Raw genomic sequence first — 18,570 nt, 5'->3', positions numbered from 1 at the left:
GGAAAGTTCAGGTACTCTAATGCCATGTACACATGAATAGACTATCCGGCGGACTTAGTCTGATGGACAAACCGCTAGAAAGTCTGCTGGACTTTCCGAACGAGCGGACCTGCCCACACACAAACTGACTTTTGGCGGGAGTCTGCCGTACTTTTGAAATGAACGGACTTGCCCACACGGGGGAGGAAAGTCCGTTCATTTTGAACTTGGCTCCAGGTAGCCGGGACTAGCGAAGGAAATCAATGTCACCTGGTATGGACTTAAAGGGGAAGCCCTACTCTGAAAAAATGGTGTGGGGATCCCCCCTCCAAGGTCCATATAAGACCCTTATCCGAGCACGCAACACGGCCAGTCAGGAAAGGGGGTGGAGACGAGCGAGCGCCCCCCCCTCCTGAGCCGTACCAGGCCACGTGCCCTCAACATGTGGGGTGCTATGGGAAAGGGGGGCCATGCGGCCCCCTCACCCCAAAGCACCTTGTCCCCATGTTGATGAGGACAAGGGCCTCTTCCCGACAACTCTGGCTGTTGGTTGTCGGGGTCTGCGGGCGGGGGGCTTATCGGAATCTGGGAGCCCCCTTTAATAAGGAGGCCCCCAGATACCAGCCCCCCACCCTATGTGAATGGGTATGGGGTACGATGTACCCCTACCCATTCACCTGGTGAAAAAAAATGTCAATAAAACACAACACAAGGTTTTAAAATAATTTATTGCACAGCTCCGGGGGTCTTCTCGCCGGACTCCTCCGCTATCTTCTGCTGTTTTGCTAGCTCTTTTACTAGCAGAGGAGCCCAGCTTTCTTCTTCGTCGCTGTCCGGGGGTCTTCTTCCGACTTCGGGGGCCTTGTCCCCCTCTTCGGTTCTTCTTGCCGGGCCTCCGCTCCTTCTTCCAGCTCTTTTACTAGAGAGGATGCTGGGACTGGGACATCATAAGGGGCAGGGACATCACCCGGAGACCCTACCCATTGTCACTATATAAGTCGCCTTATAACGCGTCCCTGTCATTACGGCCAGAGAAAGCGTCGAGTCAACATCTCAAGGAAGAAGAAGAGAAGAAGAAAAGAGAAGGCGGCGGCGACAGAAGACCGGGCCACCGCTAGTAAAAGAGCTGGAAGAAGGAGCGGAGGCCCGACAAGAAGAACCGAAGAGCGGGACAAGACCCCAAAGTCCGAAGAAGAGGCGGCGGCGACAGAAGACCGGTCCACCGCTAGTAAAAGAGCTATAGGAAGAAAGTGGAGGCCCGGCAAGAAGAACCGAAGAGGGGGACAAGACCCCCGAAGTCGGAAGAAGACCCCCAGGCGGCGATAAAGAAGAAAGCGGGGCTCCTCTGCTAGTAAAAGAGCTAGCAAAAGTGCAGAAGATAGCGGAGGAGTCCGGCAAGAAGACCCCCCCCAAGATGGAAGAAGACCCCCGGAGCTGTGCAATAAATTATTTTAAAACCTTGTGTTGTGTTTTATTTACATTTTTTCACCAGATGAATGGGTAGGGGTACACTGTAACCCATACTCATTCACATAGGGTGGGGGGCCGGTATCCGGGGGCTCCTTATTAAAGGGGGCTCCCGGATTCCGATAATCCCCCCGTCTGCAGACCCTGACAACCAATGGCCAGGGTTGTTGGGAAGAGGCCCTTGTCCTCATCAACATGGGGACAAGGTGCTTTGGGGTGGGGGGGCCGTGCATTCCCCCATGTTACGGACAGATTGCGTGCTCGAATAAGGGTCTTATATGGACCTTGGGGGGACCCCCTACGCCGTTTTTTCAGCGTAGGGCTTCCCCTTTAAGTCCATACCAGGTGACGGGGCCAGCGACGTGTCAATCTCGCCGCCGAAGGCGGCGACATTGACTTCCTTCGCTAGTCCTGGCTACCTGGAGCCGCATTCAAAATTAACTGACTTTTCTCCCCGTGTGGGAAAGTCCGTTCATTTCAAGAGTCCGACGGACGATTTTTGAGTCAAAACTACTTTCTAAGTCCGCCGGACTTTTGGGGGAAAAAAAGTCTGCCGGAGTCCACACATGGGCGGATTGTCCACCGGATAGTCTGATCATGTGTACGCGGCATTAGTGTCAAAGTCAATAATAACAAACTTACTTACTTTGACTAAATCCAGAGAATAGCCATTCACAGCTGGATGTTCACTCAAGTTGGATAGTCCCTCTCTCACAATACCTAGCAGCCAACAAGGTGCCTAAATCAGGAACAAGTCTCTGCCACAGACGTTGTTGTAGAACATGTAGGAATAAGTCTCTGCCACAGACGTTGTTGTAGAACATTCGTGTGGTACCAGTATCTTTCAGTCGGTTCAGCGATACCCACGAGATTGGATTCAGTTAGGTCCCTCAGCCTCACCAGGCTCTTGCTAAGAAGCCAACCCGTACGTGGCCTTCTTCTGAAGAGTCCTCCCCTGGATAGCTACGAAGTTGCTGGGCCTCTCCACAACTGGAGATGGCACCGGGCCACCTTGGAATCCTTTCTTTAGTTTCCTTGCCTCGGGCTAGCCAGCCCCGAGACATAACATTGGGTGGATCTGCACCCCAGGCCATAACCTTCCTGGGGGCTGGTCAGGAGGACCAGGACCATGAAGTCAGAACATACTTTTGGACCGGAACCCCCAACCACGTGACATCTGCATCTTAAGTACCCTCTCCCAGAAAGCACAGCAAGAGTGACACTCCCACTGGTCTGGCTCCGAGAGAAAGTAACCTTAAAGCACCCAACTAGACTGTGGTTCCATGCCTGCCAGAAGAGACAGTGCCCCCTATGGCCAGGCTGAACACCCTATAGTCCAGTCAGACTGATGCTGAGGTCCAAATTTGGAATAATTATACCCAAACCAAACTGCAGTTCAGATGTAACATTAAATTTCAAAAAACATAGCACATGCTCTTCAGGAGCCGGCGCTACATACTGTTATACAAGCTGTACACTCATGACTTTACATTGTAGCAAAGTGTAATTTCTTCAGTGTGTTACATGAAAAGATATAATAAAACATTTACAAAAATGTGAGGCGTGTACCATGGGCAGCCGCAGGTAGGGGCAAGGGGGATCAAGTGCCCCCCCCGCCGAAATCATGGATCAGGTCAGCACTGTTAAATTTAGCACAGTGGCGTCGCTATATGGGTCTGGGAAGCCCGCACCCGGGTGCCACCTGCCAGTCAGGTGACACCGTCAAGATGTTGTCAAGCCCCCCCATCAGTGTAGTGTGACTGCGGACTCTTTTTCCTGCTCAGTCCAGCAGAGAACTTGGCGGTGCTGTGACAGGAGAAAGGCGAGCTGTGAGCTAGCAGAGGTTTCCCCTGCTCACCCCCTTTCCCCAGTTAAGAAGAGACAGCGGCTCTCACTAGGTGCCCTGTCCAGCTTCCTGCTCGCTCTGTTTCCTCCATATTGGCCATAACTGAGGGCCAATCAAAGGTGACTAGGAGAGGAGAGCATCATGGGACATGTAGTCCCAAAGATTGGTGATCCCATTTTCTACAGGGAGGAGGCTACAACTTGATCAAGAGAGAGATTGAGAGACTCTAGCCTGGAAAAAAGCTGAGGGAGAGAGTGCTACAGGACAAAGAACATGGAGTGTGCTGGGCGGAAGCCAGAGAGAGAGCGTCACGCTGCCCAGTGCCACCAGAGAGAGAGCCACGCTGCCCAGCACCACCAGCACTGCCCCAGGGAAACCCAGAGTGATCGATCATCCAGCCAGAGGGATCACTCCTTTAGTCTGGCTGGGTCTGGTAAGAAGGCCTGTCAGTCATTATCCATTGTTTATCCTAGGGACTGTACTATGTCTGCAGTCTCTGACCATGAAATGTAATAATGACAATGTCAAAAAGGGGCGGCGCATGGGTGACCCTAAAATGATACCCCCCCCCTGAAAAAAGTTCTGCAGACTCCCATGGGGTGTACTCATTTCTGTGAGATACTATACATATGAAAAGTGTTAAATATTAGGAGCTGTGTGTGGTACAAGAAAGCAAGGACACAGCATGTCTACCAGACCTGCAGTGGTTTTAAAGCAAGGAGGGTGCAGGACACAATTCTGGTTATCTGGCAGCCCTCCCAACTCCAAAAAACAAAACAAAAAAACGATTCAACATTGGTTGTATTTGGAGGTCCACATCATTGCACTATCACTGTCAAGTACTTGCTAAAACAAAATTCAAGGCCTAATATGGAATGTTTATGTAATGATCAATGGTGTCACTAGATGGCAGTGCTGTTATAATGGTAATATTAACCAATTCAGCTCTTGTACTTACTGTAAATACTGTTTATGGACCTGAGCAATTTTTGCAAAACATATTTTATTTTTATGTAGTCTATAGACTATAACCTATAATACATTGTTCAATTTTATTTAAAAATAAGGGCTTGTTGACAATACCTGCATTGATTTGCACAGCTGAATGTCCAAACCCAACGTTAGAGCACATGGAATTGTTTTATTTGTGCCTTGTTCACACCACAAGGCTGCAGTAAGGCACACTGCACTGCATTTTAACATAGTACAACTCACATATGTGCATGTCACTGCAGCACCTTGTGACAGGCTGTGGTGCAGAGAATTGAAGTGTAATTTTGTGACGTTTGAACAAAAAGAGTGCAATGCACTTTATTACCACATCTCGCCACCTTTCACTGCCCCATAACAACACTGCACACCAGTACATACGTATTCCGAGTCAATGGGGGTTATTTACTAAAGGAAAATCCACTTTGCACTGCAAGTGCACTTGGAAGTAAAGTCGCTGTAGATCCGAGGGGGGAAATGCAAGGAAAATAAAAAACAGCATTTTAGCTTGCACATGATTGGATGATAAAAACACAAGAGCTTCCCCTAATTTCAGATCTACCCCTTAGATTTACAGCGACTGCACTTCCAAGTGCATTTTCAGTGCACTTTCAAGTGCACTTGCAGTGAGAACTGGATTTGCCTTTCGTAAATAACCTCCAATGACTCTTAAGCAGAGAAGCAAGAAAGCTCCAGAGTCTACACCTTTAAATGGCAGCTCCCATATTGCCATGCTGCTAGTTTCTCTTAAATGTAAATACTCCTATAATTTAAAAAAAAGCCTTATTTAATTAATAATTATAATAATATAAATATAATATAATAATAATTATGAGCATACATAGGACAGTCATAATAGCTGTACCTTGCTGATCTTTTTACTACTAATTTAAGGCTTCCAGATTCTCTCTGAAAACAACAGACTCTGCAGTCACAATAAAGACATAAAACACCTATAATTCTCTGATCCAGGTGGCCACTGGAGGTTGCTGGTGGGAGATAGGACTCAATGAGCATTCCTTCTCCTGTGCCCAAATAGTACCCTTAGTAGTTGCATGCCACAATGTACACATCTGATGTTGTAGTCAGGACTAGGGAAGAGCCCAACCCCCCCTGGTTCGGTTCCCAGCAGAACATGCAAAAAATTTGTTTGAACGCGAGAACACCGTTAAAGTCTATGGGGCACGAATGTGAAAAATCAAAAGTGCTAATTTTAAGGGTTAATATGCAAGTTATTGTCATAAAAAGTGTTTGGGGACCTGGGTCCTGCTGCAGGGGACATGTATCAATGCAAAAAAAAAGTTTGAAAAACCGCCTTTTTTTGGGAGTGTGATTTTAATAATGTTTAAAGTGAGACAATAAAAGTGAAATATTCTTAAAATTTTGTACCTGGGGGGGTGTCTATAGTATGCCTGTAAAGTGGCGCATTTTCCCCGTGTTTAGAACAGTCCCTGCACAAAATGACATTTCTAAAGGAAAAAAGTAATTTAAAACTACTAGCAGATATAATGAATTGTCGGGTCCTGGGGGGACCCCCACACAATTTTTTTTTATATTCCTCTTAATATTCATACCAGACCCAAAGGGCCTGGTAATGGACTGGGGGATACCATGCCATTTTTTTCAATGATTTTTATCTGTATTGCCAGGACCCAACAATTCATTATTCATTAGAGATGTCATTTTGTGCAGGGACTGTTCTAAACATGAGAAAAATGTGCCACTTTACAGGCATACTATAGGCACTCCCCAAGTACGAAATTTAAAGGAATATTTCACTTTTATTGTTTCACTTTAAGCATTATTAAAATCACTGCTCCCAAAAAAACGGCCATTTTTAAAACTTTTTGTTGCAATGATACATGTCCCCTGGGGCAGGACCCAGGTCCCCAAACACTTTTTATGACAATACCGTGCATATAAGCATTTAAAATTAGCACTTCTGATTTCTCCCATAGACTTTTAAAAGGTGTTCCGTGGCTTTCGAATTTGCCACGAACATCCCAAATTGTTTGCTATTCGGCGAACACCTGATGTTCGAGTCAAACTTACGTTCGACTCGAATATCGGGCTCATCCCTAGTCAGGACAGGTACTCCATTCATCTGACTTTTTTAGAAGCATACCCAATTGACATTCAAAGTCAGGAGCGAAGATAAATAATCACAATAAATAATTAATAGCTAAATAGAACTAAAACATGTTATCACATGTGAATAGAAATACAAAGGGGTGATATTTACTAAAACTGGAGCACTCAGAGTCTGGTGCAGTTGTGCATGGTAGCCAATTAGCTTCTAACTTCAGCTTGTTCAATTCTGCATTGACAATAAAACCTGGAACCTGATTGATTTCTATGTATAGCTGCACTCTCCAGTTTTAGTAAATCCACCCCGATGTCTTGATTCACAGTCCTCATCACAAAAAAAGACATAATGGGATTCATTTACTAAAGGCAAATAGACTGTGCACTTTACAAGTGCAGTTGTTCCAGAGCTTGTTAAATGAGGGGAAGCTCTGCTAACTTCCATCATACAATCATGTGTAAGCAAAAACGCTATTTTAAAAAAAAATATCGTGTGATTGCGTATTCTTTTCAAAACTAAGCTTTACTTCATTTACTAAGCTTTGTAGCAAATGCACTTGCAGTATTTAACTACAACTGCAAAGTGCACAGTATATTTATCTTTAGAAAATCAACCCCAATGTTGTTGGTAATTGGTACTCACACTGAATGAACTTTCTGTAAACCAAGAGAACATTTACTTACACGTGTACCTTCAACAAGAGAGTTACAAAAAATGGTATATGCACATAAAATGAAATATGTGACCCATAGATTTGATTTCTTGGGACATAAGGTTTCCATACTTACTGGTAGATATTTTGTTCACAGGGTTTTTAAGGGAATTTTGGGGAGCAGCTACAGGTGTCTTAGAAGGGCTCAGATCACTTGTTTCTGCTTGATGGGTAAGTCCTGCTGATTTTCCTAAAAAGCAACATTACATTTATCAGGACAGGTAAATAAAATGCATACCCATGCCAAAAAAAAAATGAAAATATACCTGGCAAAGTAACACAAAATGCTTTATACATCATGTTTAATTATTTAGAAATCATTACAAAAGGCACACTGTGGATTTTTCACTGTTTAGTGATATCTGGTTATACTGGGGTGGGGTTGAGGGCACAATAGATGTCCCACAACATTATTTCTGTGGTGCAGCTAACCAACCCACTTGGCCATTTTATTTGGCTTTGTTTGTCAGATGCTATTTGTAAGTTCCAAGTCTCTACCGCTATGGCACTTATGCCCACTGAACCATGTTACTGTATCCAGAAGTGCCATAAAACTCTTTTGTGGAAACTCATGTTGCTCAAAAGCCACTTGTGCAGAAGGCAATTGCAACCTGATAGACATGCTAGAAAGCGTGCTAATGAAGGGCTTGAAATGCTGTACAAGGGACTGGCTTCTGGCAGAAATAAATTAAATAGAAAAAAGGAACTATATAAAGCCTCGTATTAGCTCACACCAAATGGTGCGGTCCCATGTAAACCAAAATAACCTGGCACAAAATAAATTGTATGTGTAACCAAGAAGTTTCACACTAGAAAGCAGCTACCTAGAGGGGCTAATGCAATATACTAGAAAAATATAAAGGTTAACACATTTTATTAAGTATCAAAATGCAATAGTAAAAGTTAAATTAAACAATAGTTTGAAAATAGACCACATCCATTTCACCCTTGACAACATTGTCTACCCCAATTAAATATAGAATAACTGTCATCTGTGGCCACTATGAGGCAATAAAATCCAGATTGTGTGTAGGTCACTAATCTGGATAGTCTGACTCTAACACCTCACAGTAAAAAGTCCTAATGTATGGTGAGGATAAAGTCACTATTGTAGATGTGATGTCAGTTGGTGATAATGACACCCCTAGATAATAGCAATCAGATATTGGTTCATTCCTGAGATTGTCTCTCACCGTCCAAGGTAATATGAAAGTCAAAAGTATTCGGGCAGCAAAAGTATAATGTAGATAGCAGCAAAGATCAGCAGAATAAAAGTGTGAAAGGCTCAGATGTTACTGGAACATGAATGGTGGAAAGTCCACCGCTTGAAATGGCAGTCCTAAAAAGTTTCAGCTATGCATAATACAGTAGACAGAGCTATTGCAACATAAGCAGGTAACCGGGAAAGTTGATCCATCGATCAAGGAAAGTACTCACTCAGAGCGTCCCATCCATATTGGATATGTCCCACTACTGACCTGCTTAGTTTACTCTCCGTTGTAACTTGATGATACTGGTCAGGTGTATGTGGCTGTGCATCAATGGACTTTCTATCACATCCGCTCCTGACTTGTAGACATTTAGAAGATGGATCTGCCATATCCGCTCCCTCAGAACAATCTGGTGTAGTGCTTGCTCACTGCAGTATATACTGCCGCTCCGTAGATGTGCTGAATAATTAGATAGCCCCTCACCATAGTCGCGCCCCCACAATAGGGACCGATAAGTCGGTACTTGTGGATATGTGTGTCCAGGCTTAATGTCACTGAAGTCGTGACATCAATGTATTTTTCCAATGGGTGTATATCTCTCAGCTTTGTCAGTATCAACGGGCTGCTTCACTACATGACATTTAAAACCGGGGCTCCACCCACTTGCAAATATCATTATGTCTTAAAGTAGCACCAAGGTATTATTTCCAAAAATTGTATTTTGTGTATAAGTCTACATATGATTTATTCTTACTAAAGAACATATTGTTTTATTTTATTTTATTTGATATATATATATATAAATATATGATAGATAATATTCCCCCATAGCAGTGTCCAGTAAAGCAATCTAATCCTGATCATATATTCAAATGTTAAGGTAATTTATGTCTATGTTGTTGCATTATCAAAGATACCAGTTTGTACTTAAAACAATCTGGATTTTATTGCCTCTTGGTAGCCCCAAGTGACGGTTATTCTATTTTTAATTGGGGTAGACAATGTAGTCGAGGGTGGGAGATGGATGTGGTCTATTTTCTAATTATTGTTTAATTTCACTTTTACTATAGCATTTTGACACCTAATAAAATGTATTAACCTTTATATTTTTCTAGTATATTGCATTAGTCCCTCTAGGTAACCGCTTTCTAGTGTGAGCCTTTTTGGTCACACATACAATTTATTTTGTGACTGGCTCTTGGCACCTGGCTATCTAAAGTGTTACTAAACCCACAAAAGCAAAATCAATCTGTATATGCAGAAAAGCATGCTTGTTATACTCACCGTGGAACCCAATCCTCTGCATTGTGTAAAAAGGCTGTTCAATCCTGTCTACTCTGATCATCTCTTTCTTCCACTGTCCCCAAAAGATAACCTGCTATTTACAGAGCCAGGGCACAGGCTGCACATGCTCAGTTTGGTGCGTATTGCTAGAGAGTTTATTTTTTTCTTGGGAGAGTGCAAGTGATTAGCACAGGGCCAATCAGCACTGTCCAGACAGAGAGTCAGGGGTCCTGCATTCTCATTGGACAATTGTGGGAGAATGAAAACTACAAGCTTTAACCAGATTCTCATAGAAGTCACAAGACTGCTATATACTGCTGATGTGAAAAAGTATTTAGCAGTTTATACTTACTAAAATAATTACATTTCCATGTTCTGTGTACTGTGAGAGGCCATAAATAGTGAATTCAGGGTCCTGGGTTTAGTAACACTTTAACCACGTCAACACCTGGCCAATGCTGACACTTCTCACATACGTGTAAAAATCTACTTTCCCCCAAACATTATATATATATTTTTAACAAAGGCCCTATAGAATAAAATGGTGGGTAGACAAAGACAATATAGTCACTTCCAGTGCTCAGAGGTCTTCTATGGTAAAGAGCAACAAGGGCATCAGTATTCCAAGACTAGGTGGATGCTGCCCTCCACAGATGGGGTAATCTTATGGAAACTACGAAAACAAAGTAGAAGGCACGTACACCTAACGCATTACCAGTGATGTTTAATGAATAAGAAAAAAAAAAAAAAAGAGTATAAAATGGGTACTCACAAAGTGCAACTCTCAATAAGCTTTAGGAAGAGAAGAACAGCCGCACACCAGAGGAATGTTCCAACAATTTTATTCCAAAAATAGCAAATGACAGCCAACAAAGGCAGAGTGTCTGAACCCAGGAGGTGAAGTGTGTGTTTCACACTGACCTCAGTGCTTCTCAGTGCCCCAAGCTCATCCGGACTGCAGTGACTGCTCACCTGGAGCAATGCCTTTCTTGTTTGAATGGTTTGAAGAAGCACTGAGGTCAGTGTGAAAAGCACGCATCACCTCCTGGGTTCGGACACTCTGTCTTTGTTGGCTGTCATTTGCTATTTTTGGGATAAAATCGTTAAAACGTTCCTGTGGTGTGCAGCCATTCTTTTCTTCCTATTGATCATCGGTGGCGAGCTGTGGCTTCCACTCAGTGCATCTGGACTGTAGTGACTACTCACCTGGAGCGGCGTCTTCCTCGTTGGAATCTCAATAAGCCAGAAAACCACACAGTATGGGATAGTGGGGACACATGTGCCATATCACATCAATGGGTAAAAGCTGACCTTTTCGGGGACGCACCCCCTTCCTCAGAGCTAAGCTACTCTGGACAACCAATGACAAGTGCTTTAAACCCCCTGGCGGCTTGATTATTTCAGCTTTTTGATGCTCAAAGCGATACAATTGTAATGCATGGAAATTTAGCGTTTTATATTGTAGGCCTGTAATTCTTAGGAATAACACACTTAAAGTGGTTGTAAACCCTTACAACCAACTTTGACCTACAGGTAAGTCTAGATTAAGGCTTACCTGTAGGTCCAAGAAATATTCCTAAACCTACACCGTTTAGGAGATATTTGCCAAAAGACAGGCACCGCTGTCTACGGCGCATGCGCCATTGACAGCGGCGTGCAGGCGCACTGACCGCACAGCTGTCAACGGCGATATGCCGCAAGTGGCGGCTCCCGTGCGCACGCGCGGGAGTGACGTCTTCGCGGCTTCGCCGAATGACAGTGGCGGAGCTGCGAGACCCACCAAGAAGATGGACGCTCCGGACTAAAGGGGACAGCGGTGACTTCGCTGGCTCCTGTGTCAGGTAAGTGACACATAATGGACTACTATGCAATGCATAGTAGTCCATTATGCTTTACCTTTGCAGGGAATCAAAGAGGAATTACTTCCTCTTTAAATCTGTCCAAACAAGAGTAGTAGACAAACTAGTAGACAGCCCGGGTATGATAAAGTTTGAAACACTGAATATATAACAAATAATAGTGTGCTGCAATCAACTTTATGCATATATGTGAAAAATTATGAAGTGCAATATGTGCTATGTATTAAAAATATTAAAGTGCAATATATCATATGTATATATAAAGTTCTCCGTGTGCAATATATCATATATATCATATATATATATATATAAAGTGCTCCGTGCTGAATGCTTGTCACGCTTCAATAAAAATCATCATTGAGTGCTAAAGCAATCTGCTAACCAAAATTCTTCAAATTGAAGACTCCCACATACACCTTCACAAGCAGAGAAAATTAATTGTGAACAGGTTCTAATGATCCCTAATAGAAGTCCTTGAATATACTTCACATGGGTATATCTTATCATCAATCATGAACCAAAATCCACAATACTGTCTTATCATCAATCATGAACCATATCCACAATGCTGAAGGTATTCAGGCTTATTCTTCCTTTAAACTTCTCCTTTTGCACACAATTCTGTGATTCTTCAATACATTCATCAGTTTGCATAATTATCATGAAAAAACAATCATGAGAGCAATCATTGCGCAATGATCATCACACAAAGTTCAATAAACATACGCTGATCCACTCACGTATAGATGACCATTAACAACGCTTTGTGAACAATAAACCACTATAAGCTATCAACACACAGTGTCTGCTGTGTTAGAAAAGAGACACCTCGGATGACATCACTGGCTCCTCCCAAAGCGTTACATCACATGTCACGTGACTTTATCAAGGGCGTGACATCACTGTGTTCCATAAAGGTGACTAGGGGGCAGATACACAAATGTATCCATAACGTCTCCAGGGATCTGTCACAGGGATGTCTCCAGTATATCAGGGGTCATCTTTGTTGCTGTCATTTGTATGGGTGAATTATCAATCTGATTAGAATGTGAAATTAATTGTGTTAAAAACATTTCCTCCACTTCCTACCAACCATTATCATTATTATCACTATTATCAATATTATTATTGTTTTGAAGCTTTTTGAATGATTTAACTGTGTAATCAGATGTCTCTGGGGTGGGGCCATTCAATCAACCTTTTCCACCTCCACCTTATTTAAAAGCACTTGTCTACAGTTGTCCAGAGTAGCTTAGCTCTGAGGAAGGGGGTGTGCCCCCGAAACGGTCAGCTTTTACCGCTTGATGTGATACGGCACATGTGTCTGCACTATTGAGAGAGCCTATTGAGAGTTGCACTTTGTGAGTACACATTTTATACACTTTTTATTAGGTGTGCGCGCCATCCATTTTTCTTTGTTTTCGTAAAATGGTGGGTGTTGCAATTTTTTATAGCACACAGTATTTGCGCAGTGGTTTTTCAAAAGCAATTTTTTTGGAAAAAATACACTATAACCAGTTAAGGACCACCATATAGCAGATTTACTGTTACAGGTTGGCCCTCCTGTGCAGAATCACGTATATATGTTTATATATGTGATTCTGCACCTCCGCCTAGGGGGGCATGTGTGCATGCTGCCAGAAAAGCAGGGTATAAGATGTATCATTTCATTAAATAAAAGCAGCACACATAGAACTGTAAAACACTGGCTAGGCACACAGTTAACCCTTTGAGCGCCTAGATGTTCAACCCCTTCCCAGCCAGTGTCACTAGTGACAGTGCATATTTTTTAGCACTGATCAGTGTATTAGTACTATGGGAGATACTAACTGACACTTTTGACTGGTTCCCAGTCAAAAGTGTTAGTTATTGTCTGACTGTCTGCCACAATATCCCTGTCCTGCTATAAGTTTCTGATCGCCGCCATTACTAATAAAAAAATAAATAAAAATACAGTGTATATATGTATATATACACACACACAGACATACAGTTGTGCTCATAAGTATACATACCATGGTAGAATTTATGATTTCTTGGCCATTTTCCAGAGAATATGAATGATAACACAAAAACTTTTATTTCACTCATGGTTAGTGTTTGGCTGAAGCCATTTATTATACATCAACTGTCTTTACTCTTTTTAAAGCATAACGGCAACAGAAACTACGCAAATGACCCTGATCAAAAGTTTACATATCCCAGTTCTTAATAGAGTGTATTGCCCCCTTTAACATCAATGACAGCTTGAAGTCTTTTGTGGTATTTGTGGATGAGGCTCTTTATCTTCTCAGATGCTAAAGCTGCCCATTTCTCTTGGCAAAAGCCTCCAGTTCTTGTAAATTCTTGGGCTGTCTTGCATGAACTGCACATTTGAGATCCCCCCCCCCCCAGAGTGGCTCAATGATATTGAGGTCAGGAGACTGAGATGGCCACTCCAGAACCTTCACTTTATTCTGCTGTAGCCAATGACAGGTTTACTTGGCCTTGTGTTTTGGATCATTGTCATGTTGGAATGTCCAAGTACGTCCCATGCGCAGCTTCCTGGCTGATGATTGCAAATGTTCCACCAGTATTTTTTTTATATATACTGCATTCATCTTGCCAACAACGTTGACCAAATTTCCTGTGCCTTTGTAGCTCACAGATCTCCAAAACATCAGCGATCCACCTCTGTACCTTTCATCATAGGCTTTGTTGACTCCTTTCCAAATATAGCATTTATGGTTGTGGCCAAAAAGCTTAATTTTGGTCTTATCACTCCAAATGACTTTGTGCCAGAAGGTTTGAGGCTTGTGTCTGTGCTGTTTGGCATATTGTAAGTGGGATACTTTGTGGTATTTGCATAGTGATGGCATTCTCCTGGTGACTTGACCATGCAGCTCATCTTTCTTCAAGTACCTACTTATTGTGCATCTTGAAACAACCACACATGTTTTCAGAGAGTCCTGTATTTGTGGGTTTTTCTTTGCATCCTGAACAATTTTCCTGGCAGTTGTGGATTAAAATTTTAGTTGGTCTACCTGATTGTGGTTTGATTTCAACAGAACCCCTCATTTTCCACGTCTTCATTAGAGTTTGAACACTGCTGATTGGCATTCTCATTTTTATATCCCTTTCCTGTTTTATACAGTTCAACTACCTTTTCCCGCAGATCCTTTGACAATTCTTTTGCTTTCCCCATGACTCAGGATCCAGAAATGAAAGATGCAAGGGTCTGTCAGTAGTCCAGAAACGCATTGACCTTTTATACACACACACACACTAATTACAAGCAAACAGATCACAGGTGAGAATGGTTACCTTTAATAGCCATTCAAACCCCTTTGTATCAACCTGTGTGCATGTTATCAGGCCAAAATCAAAAGGGTATGTAAACTTTTGATCAGGGTCATTTGGGTAGTTTCTGTTGTCATTATGATTTAAAAAGAGTAAACACAGTCGATTGATAATAAATGGCTTCAGCCAAACACTAACCATGAGTGAAAGAAAAGTTTTTGTGTTATCATTCATATTCTCTAAAAAATGTCCAAGAAATTATAAATTCTGCCAGAGTATGTAAACCGATGAGTACAACTGTATATACCATAGTTTGTAGACACTATAACTTTTGTGCAAATCAATCAATATACGCTTTTTGGGATTTGTTTTACTAAAAATATGTAGCGGAATACATATTAGCCAAAATGTTAAGTTCTTTTTTAAGTTTATAGCACAAAAAATAAAAAAACATAGTTGTGATCAAATACCACCAAAAGAAAACTATTGTTGTGAAAAAAATTAAATAAATGTTATTTGGGTAGAGTGTTGCATGACCGCACAATTGTCAGTTAAAATAAGGCAGTGCTGTATTGCAAAAATTGGCCTGGTCACGAAAGCGAGGGTAAATTTTCTGGAGGTCATGTGGTTAATTAATTTTATTGCACACAAACACAATATTATACCCATGGTAAAATATAAAATATGATGTTTTGCTGAGAAAATAGATACGTAACATGTCACGTTTTAAAATGATGTCTGCCCGTGGAATAGCTTCAAACTATGGTACTTAAAATTCCCCATAGGCAAGACTTACGTATGCATTCGGATTTGTGCGTAAACACAAGTGGGGGGGAATGCTTAAAACTTTTATTTTTATTTATTTTATCCAAAACTTTTTTTACACTGTTGTTTAAATTTTTTTTGTATTAACTTTATTGCTTTCACCAAGGGATGAAGAACATCTCTTATGGCAGCATGGGCCGTGACAACAGGTCCTCTTTATGGAGATGTGCTGGGGGTTCAAGGTGCACTGCGGAAACCAGCCAGGTACAAGGGAACCTCTAGAAGGGGGGGCTCTCTGGGGACCCTGATGTACGGGGGGGCTCTGTGGGGACATTGATGTAAGGGGGGGCTCTCTGGGAACCCTGATGTACGAGGGGCTCTCTGGGGACCCTGATGTAAAAGGGGGGACTCTCTGGGGATCCTAATATAAGTAGGGAGGCTCTCTGAGGATCCTGGTATTAGGGGAGGCTCTCTGGGGACCCTGATGTAAGGGGGGATCTGCACAATATAATGATATTTTTTGTATATATATATATATATATATATATTTATATATATATATATATATATATATATATATATATATACATATATGCACACGCACACGCGCGCACACACACACATGTATATTATATACATGTGTATGCCCGTATGCCCGCCCAAGCTTATGGGGGCCCTTCATGGTTTCTTGCACCAGGGCCCTGAAGATTCTAGTTACACCTCTGAATGTCACCTTAAAGATATATACTTTGATATATACTTTGATTGTTTGGTCTCAGTTCCCTTTTGTAGTTACATCTCTGGTCTACTTAACCGCTTATTCCTGACATCCCTGATCTGTCAGGAAAGTAGAGAGAGATCTGCTGTTCCTAGTGATCAGGAACAGCGATCTTGCTCTACTTCCTGTCAGTCCCCTCCTCCCACAGTTATGCCGCGTACACACGGGTGGACTGTATGGCGTACTTAGTCCGTCGAAACACATTTCAGCGGACAATGCGCTCGTGTGTGGGCTTCAGCGGACTTTTTCAGCGTGCAGTCCGGCGTACTAAGAATTTCAGATTTTTCGAAATTCTGTCCGTCGTACTTTGGTTTCAGCGGACAATCCGCTCGTCAGTATGCTAGTTCGACGGACTAAGAATGGCGCATGCCCAGAAAGGATTTACACGGCGGAAGGGTGCTTTGCTGTGTATTGGACTTCCTATTTCTAGTCCCGTCGTACGTGCTGTACACGTCATCGCGCAAGCTTTCGACGGACTGTTTGTGCATCCGTGTGTGGTCAAGTCCGTTCAGTCGAAAGTACGACGGACTGTCCGTCGGATTGTATGACGAACTAAGTACGCCATACAGTCCGCTCGTGTGTACGCGGCATAAGAAACACCTCCCTAGGACATACCTAACCATTTGATCACCCCCTAGTGTCAACCCTTTCCCTGCCAGTGGCATTTATACAATAATCAGTGGCTATTTTTAGCTCTGATTGCTGTATAATCTGTCTGCCGCAATATCGCAGTCCCGCTAAAAATTGCTGATCACCGCCATTACTAGTAAGAAATAAAGAAATAATAAAAATGCCATAAATATATCCCCTATTTTGTAGATGCTATAACTTTTGCACAAACCAATAGATATACACTTTCAATTTTTTTTTTTTCCAAGAAATTCGTCTTTATTTTTTTGGGGATATTTATTATAGCAAAAAGTAAAAAATATTGTTTGGTTTTTTTGTCGCTCTTTTTTTACTTACAGCGCAAAAAAAACAAAAAAACGCAGAGGTGATGAAATACCTTGATTTGTGGGAAAAAAAAGACGCCAATTTTGTTTGGGTACAGCGTTGCACGACCACGCAATTATCAGTGAAAGCGACTCAAAAAATGGCCTCGTCATTAGGGGGGAAATCTTCAAGTGGTTAAAAACGTTTTCACTCCTTAATAGCTAGGGATAGCAGCATTTAATTTTATTACTTTAAGACCCCTTTCACACGGGCGTTCTGCATTAAAAAGGGGTTAAAAGCTGCTTTCAAATTGCTTTTAAGTTGGAGGAGCCCAAAGATGCGGCTTGCAGGACTTGCTTTCACACTGGGGCTGCAGAAGAGGCAGTTTACAGGTGCTTTACAGGTGCTATTTTTAGGACAAAAACGCCTGTAAAGAGCCTCAGTGTGAAAGGAGTCTAGGGCCGCGTACACACGGGCGGACTGTCTGACGGACTGTCCGTCTAACTTAGTCTGCTGAAACGTGTTTCAGCGGACAATCCGCTCGTGTGTGGGCTGCAGCGGACTTTTTCAGCGGACAGTCTGGCGGACTAAGTCTTTCGGAATTTCCGTAATATTGTCCGTCCAAACTTGGTTTCAGCGGACAGTCCGCTCGTGAGTAGGCTAGTTCGACGGACTAAGTATGGCGCATGCTCAGAAAGGATTTACACGGCCAAAGGTTGCATTGCAGTGTATTGGACGTCGAATTTCTAGTCCCGTCGTACGTGCCGTACACGTCATCGCGCAAGCTTTCAGCGGACTGTCTGTTCGTCGTGTGTGGTCAAGTCCGTTCATTCAAAAGTAGGACGGACTGTCTGTCGGATTGTCTGACGGACTTAGTTGGACGGATAGTCCGCCCGTGTGTACGCGGCCTTACAATTCATCCTAGAGCCCAACTCCAGCCAAATTCTTCAGTGGGGAAGGTTTGAATTCTCTGTCAGGTTTTTATTGTTGTATTTGTCCTTACTGAGAAGATCTCCCATCACTTCCTGCCCTAGCAAAAAATATGAACGATAAAACGATTTTTGTTTTCTGGGTCTTCTTGTACAGGTGATAGCTGCATCTTCCATTTCCTCTATGGGTGTCACAGTAATAAGGGGCATTTTTACAGTAATCAATGCATTTTTCTAGCATTGATCGCTGTATTAATGCCAATGGTCCCAAAAATTTGTCAAAATTGTCCGATGTGTCTGCCATCATGTCGCAGTCCTGATAAAAATCGCAGATCGCCGACATTACTAGTAAAAAATGCCATAAAACGATTCCCAATTTTGTAGACGCTATAACTTTTGCGCAAACCAATCAATATACGCTTTTTGCAATTTTTTTTATATATTTGTGGGGG

General features: G+C 42.5%; 1 protein-coding gene across 3 annotated transcripts in view; it reads right to left on the bottom strand.

Annotated features, from left to right (window-relative positions):
- ADAMTS14 (ADAM metallopeptidase with thrombospondin type 1 motif 14) overlaps positions 1 to 18,570 on the bottom strand; it is a 308,575-nt gene that overhangs the window by 12,160 nt on the left and 277,845 nt on the right. For all 3 annotated transcript variants that reach the window (XM_077454435.1, XM_077454434.1, XM_077454436.1), the window contains exon 21: positions 7,157 to 7,270. In XM_077454435.1, the coding sequence (XP_077310561.1) occupies positions 7,157 to 7,270 (114 nt within the window). The remainder of the gene's footprint in view (positions 1 to 7,156; positions 7,271 to 18,570) is intronic.

Source organism: Lithobates pipiens, unplaced genomic scaffold (genome assembly GCF_037356315.1).
Source record: "Lithobates pipiens isolate NorthernLeopardFrog02 unplaced genomic scaffold, aLitPip1_a1.2 Scaffold_25, whole genome shotgun sequence".
Taxonomy (NCBI): domain Eukaryota; kingdom Metazoa; phylum Chordata; class Amphibia; order Anura; family Ranidae; genus Lithobates; species Lithobates pipiens.
Note: the sequence above shows the minus strand (reverse complement) of the source record. Positions and strands in the feature narration are given on the sequence as shown.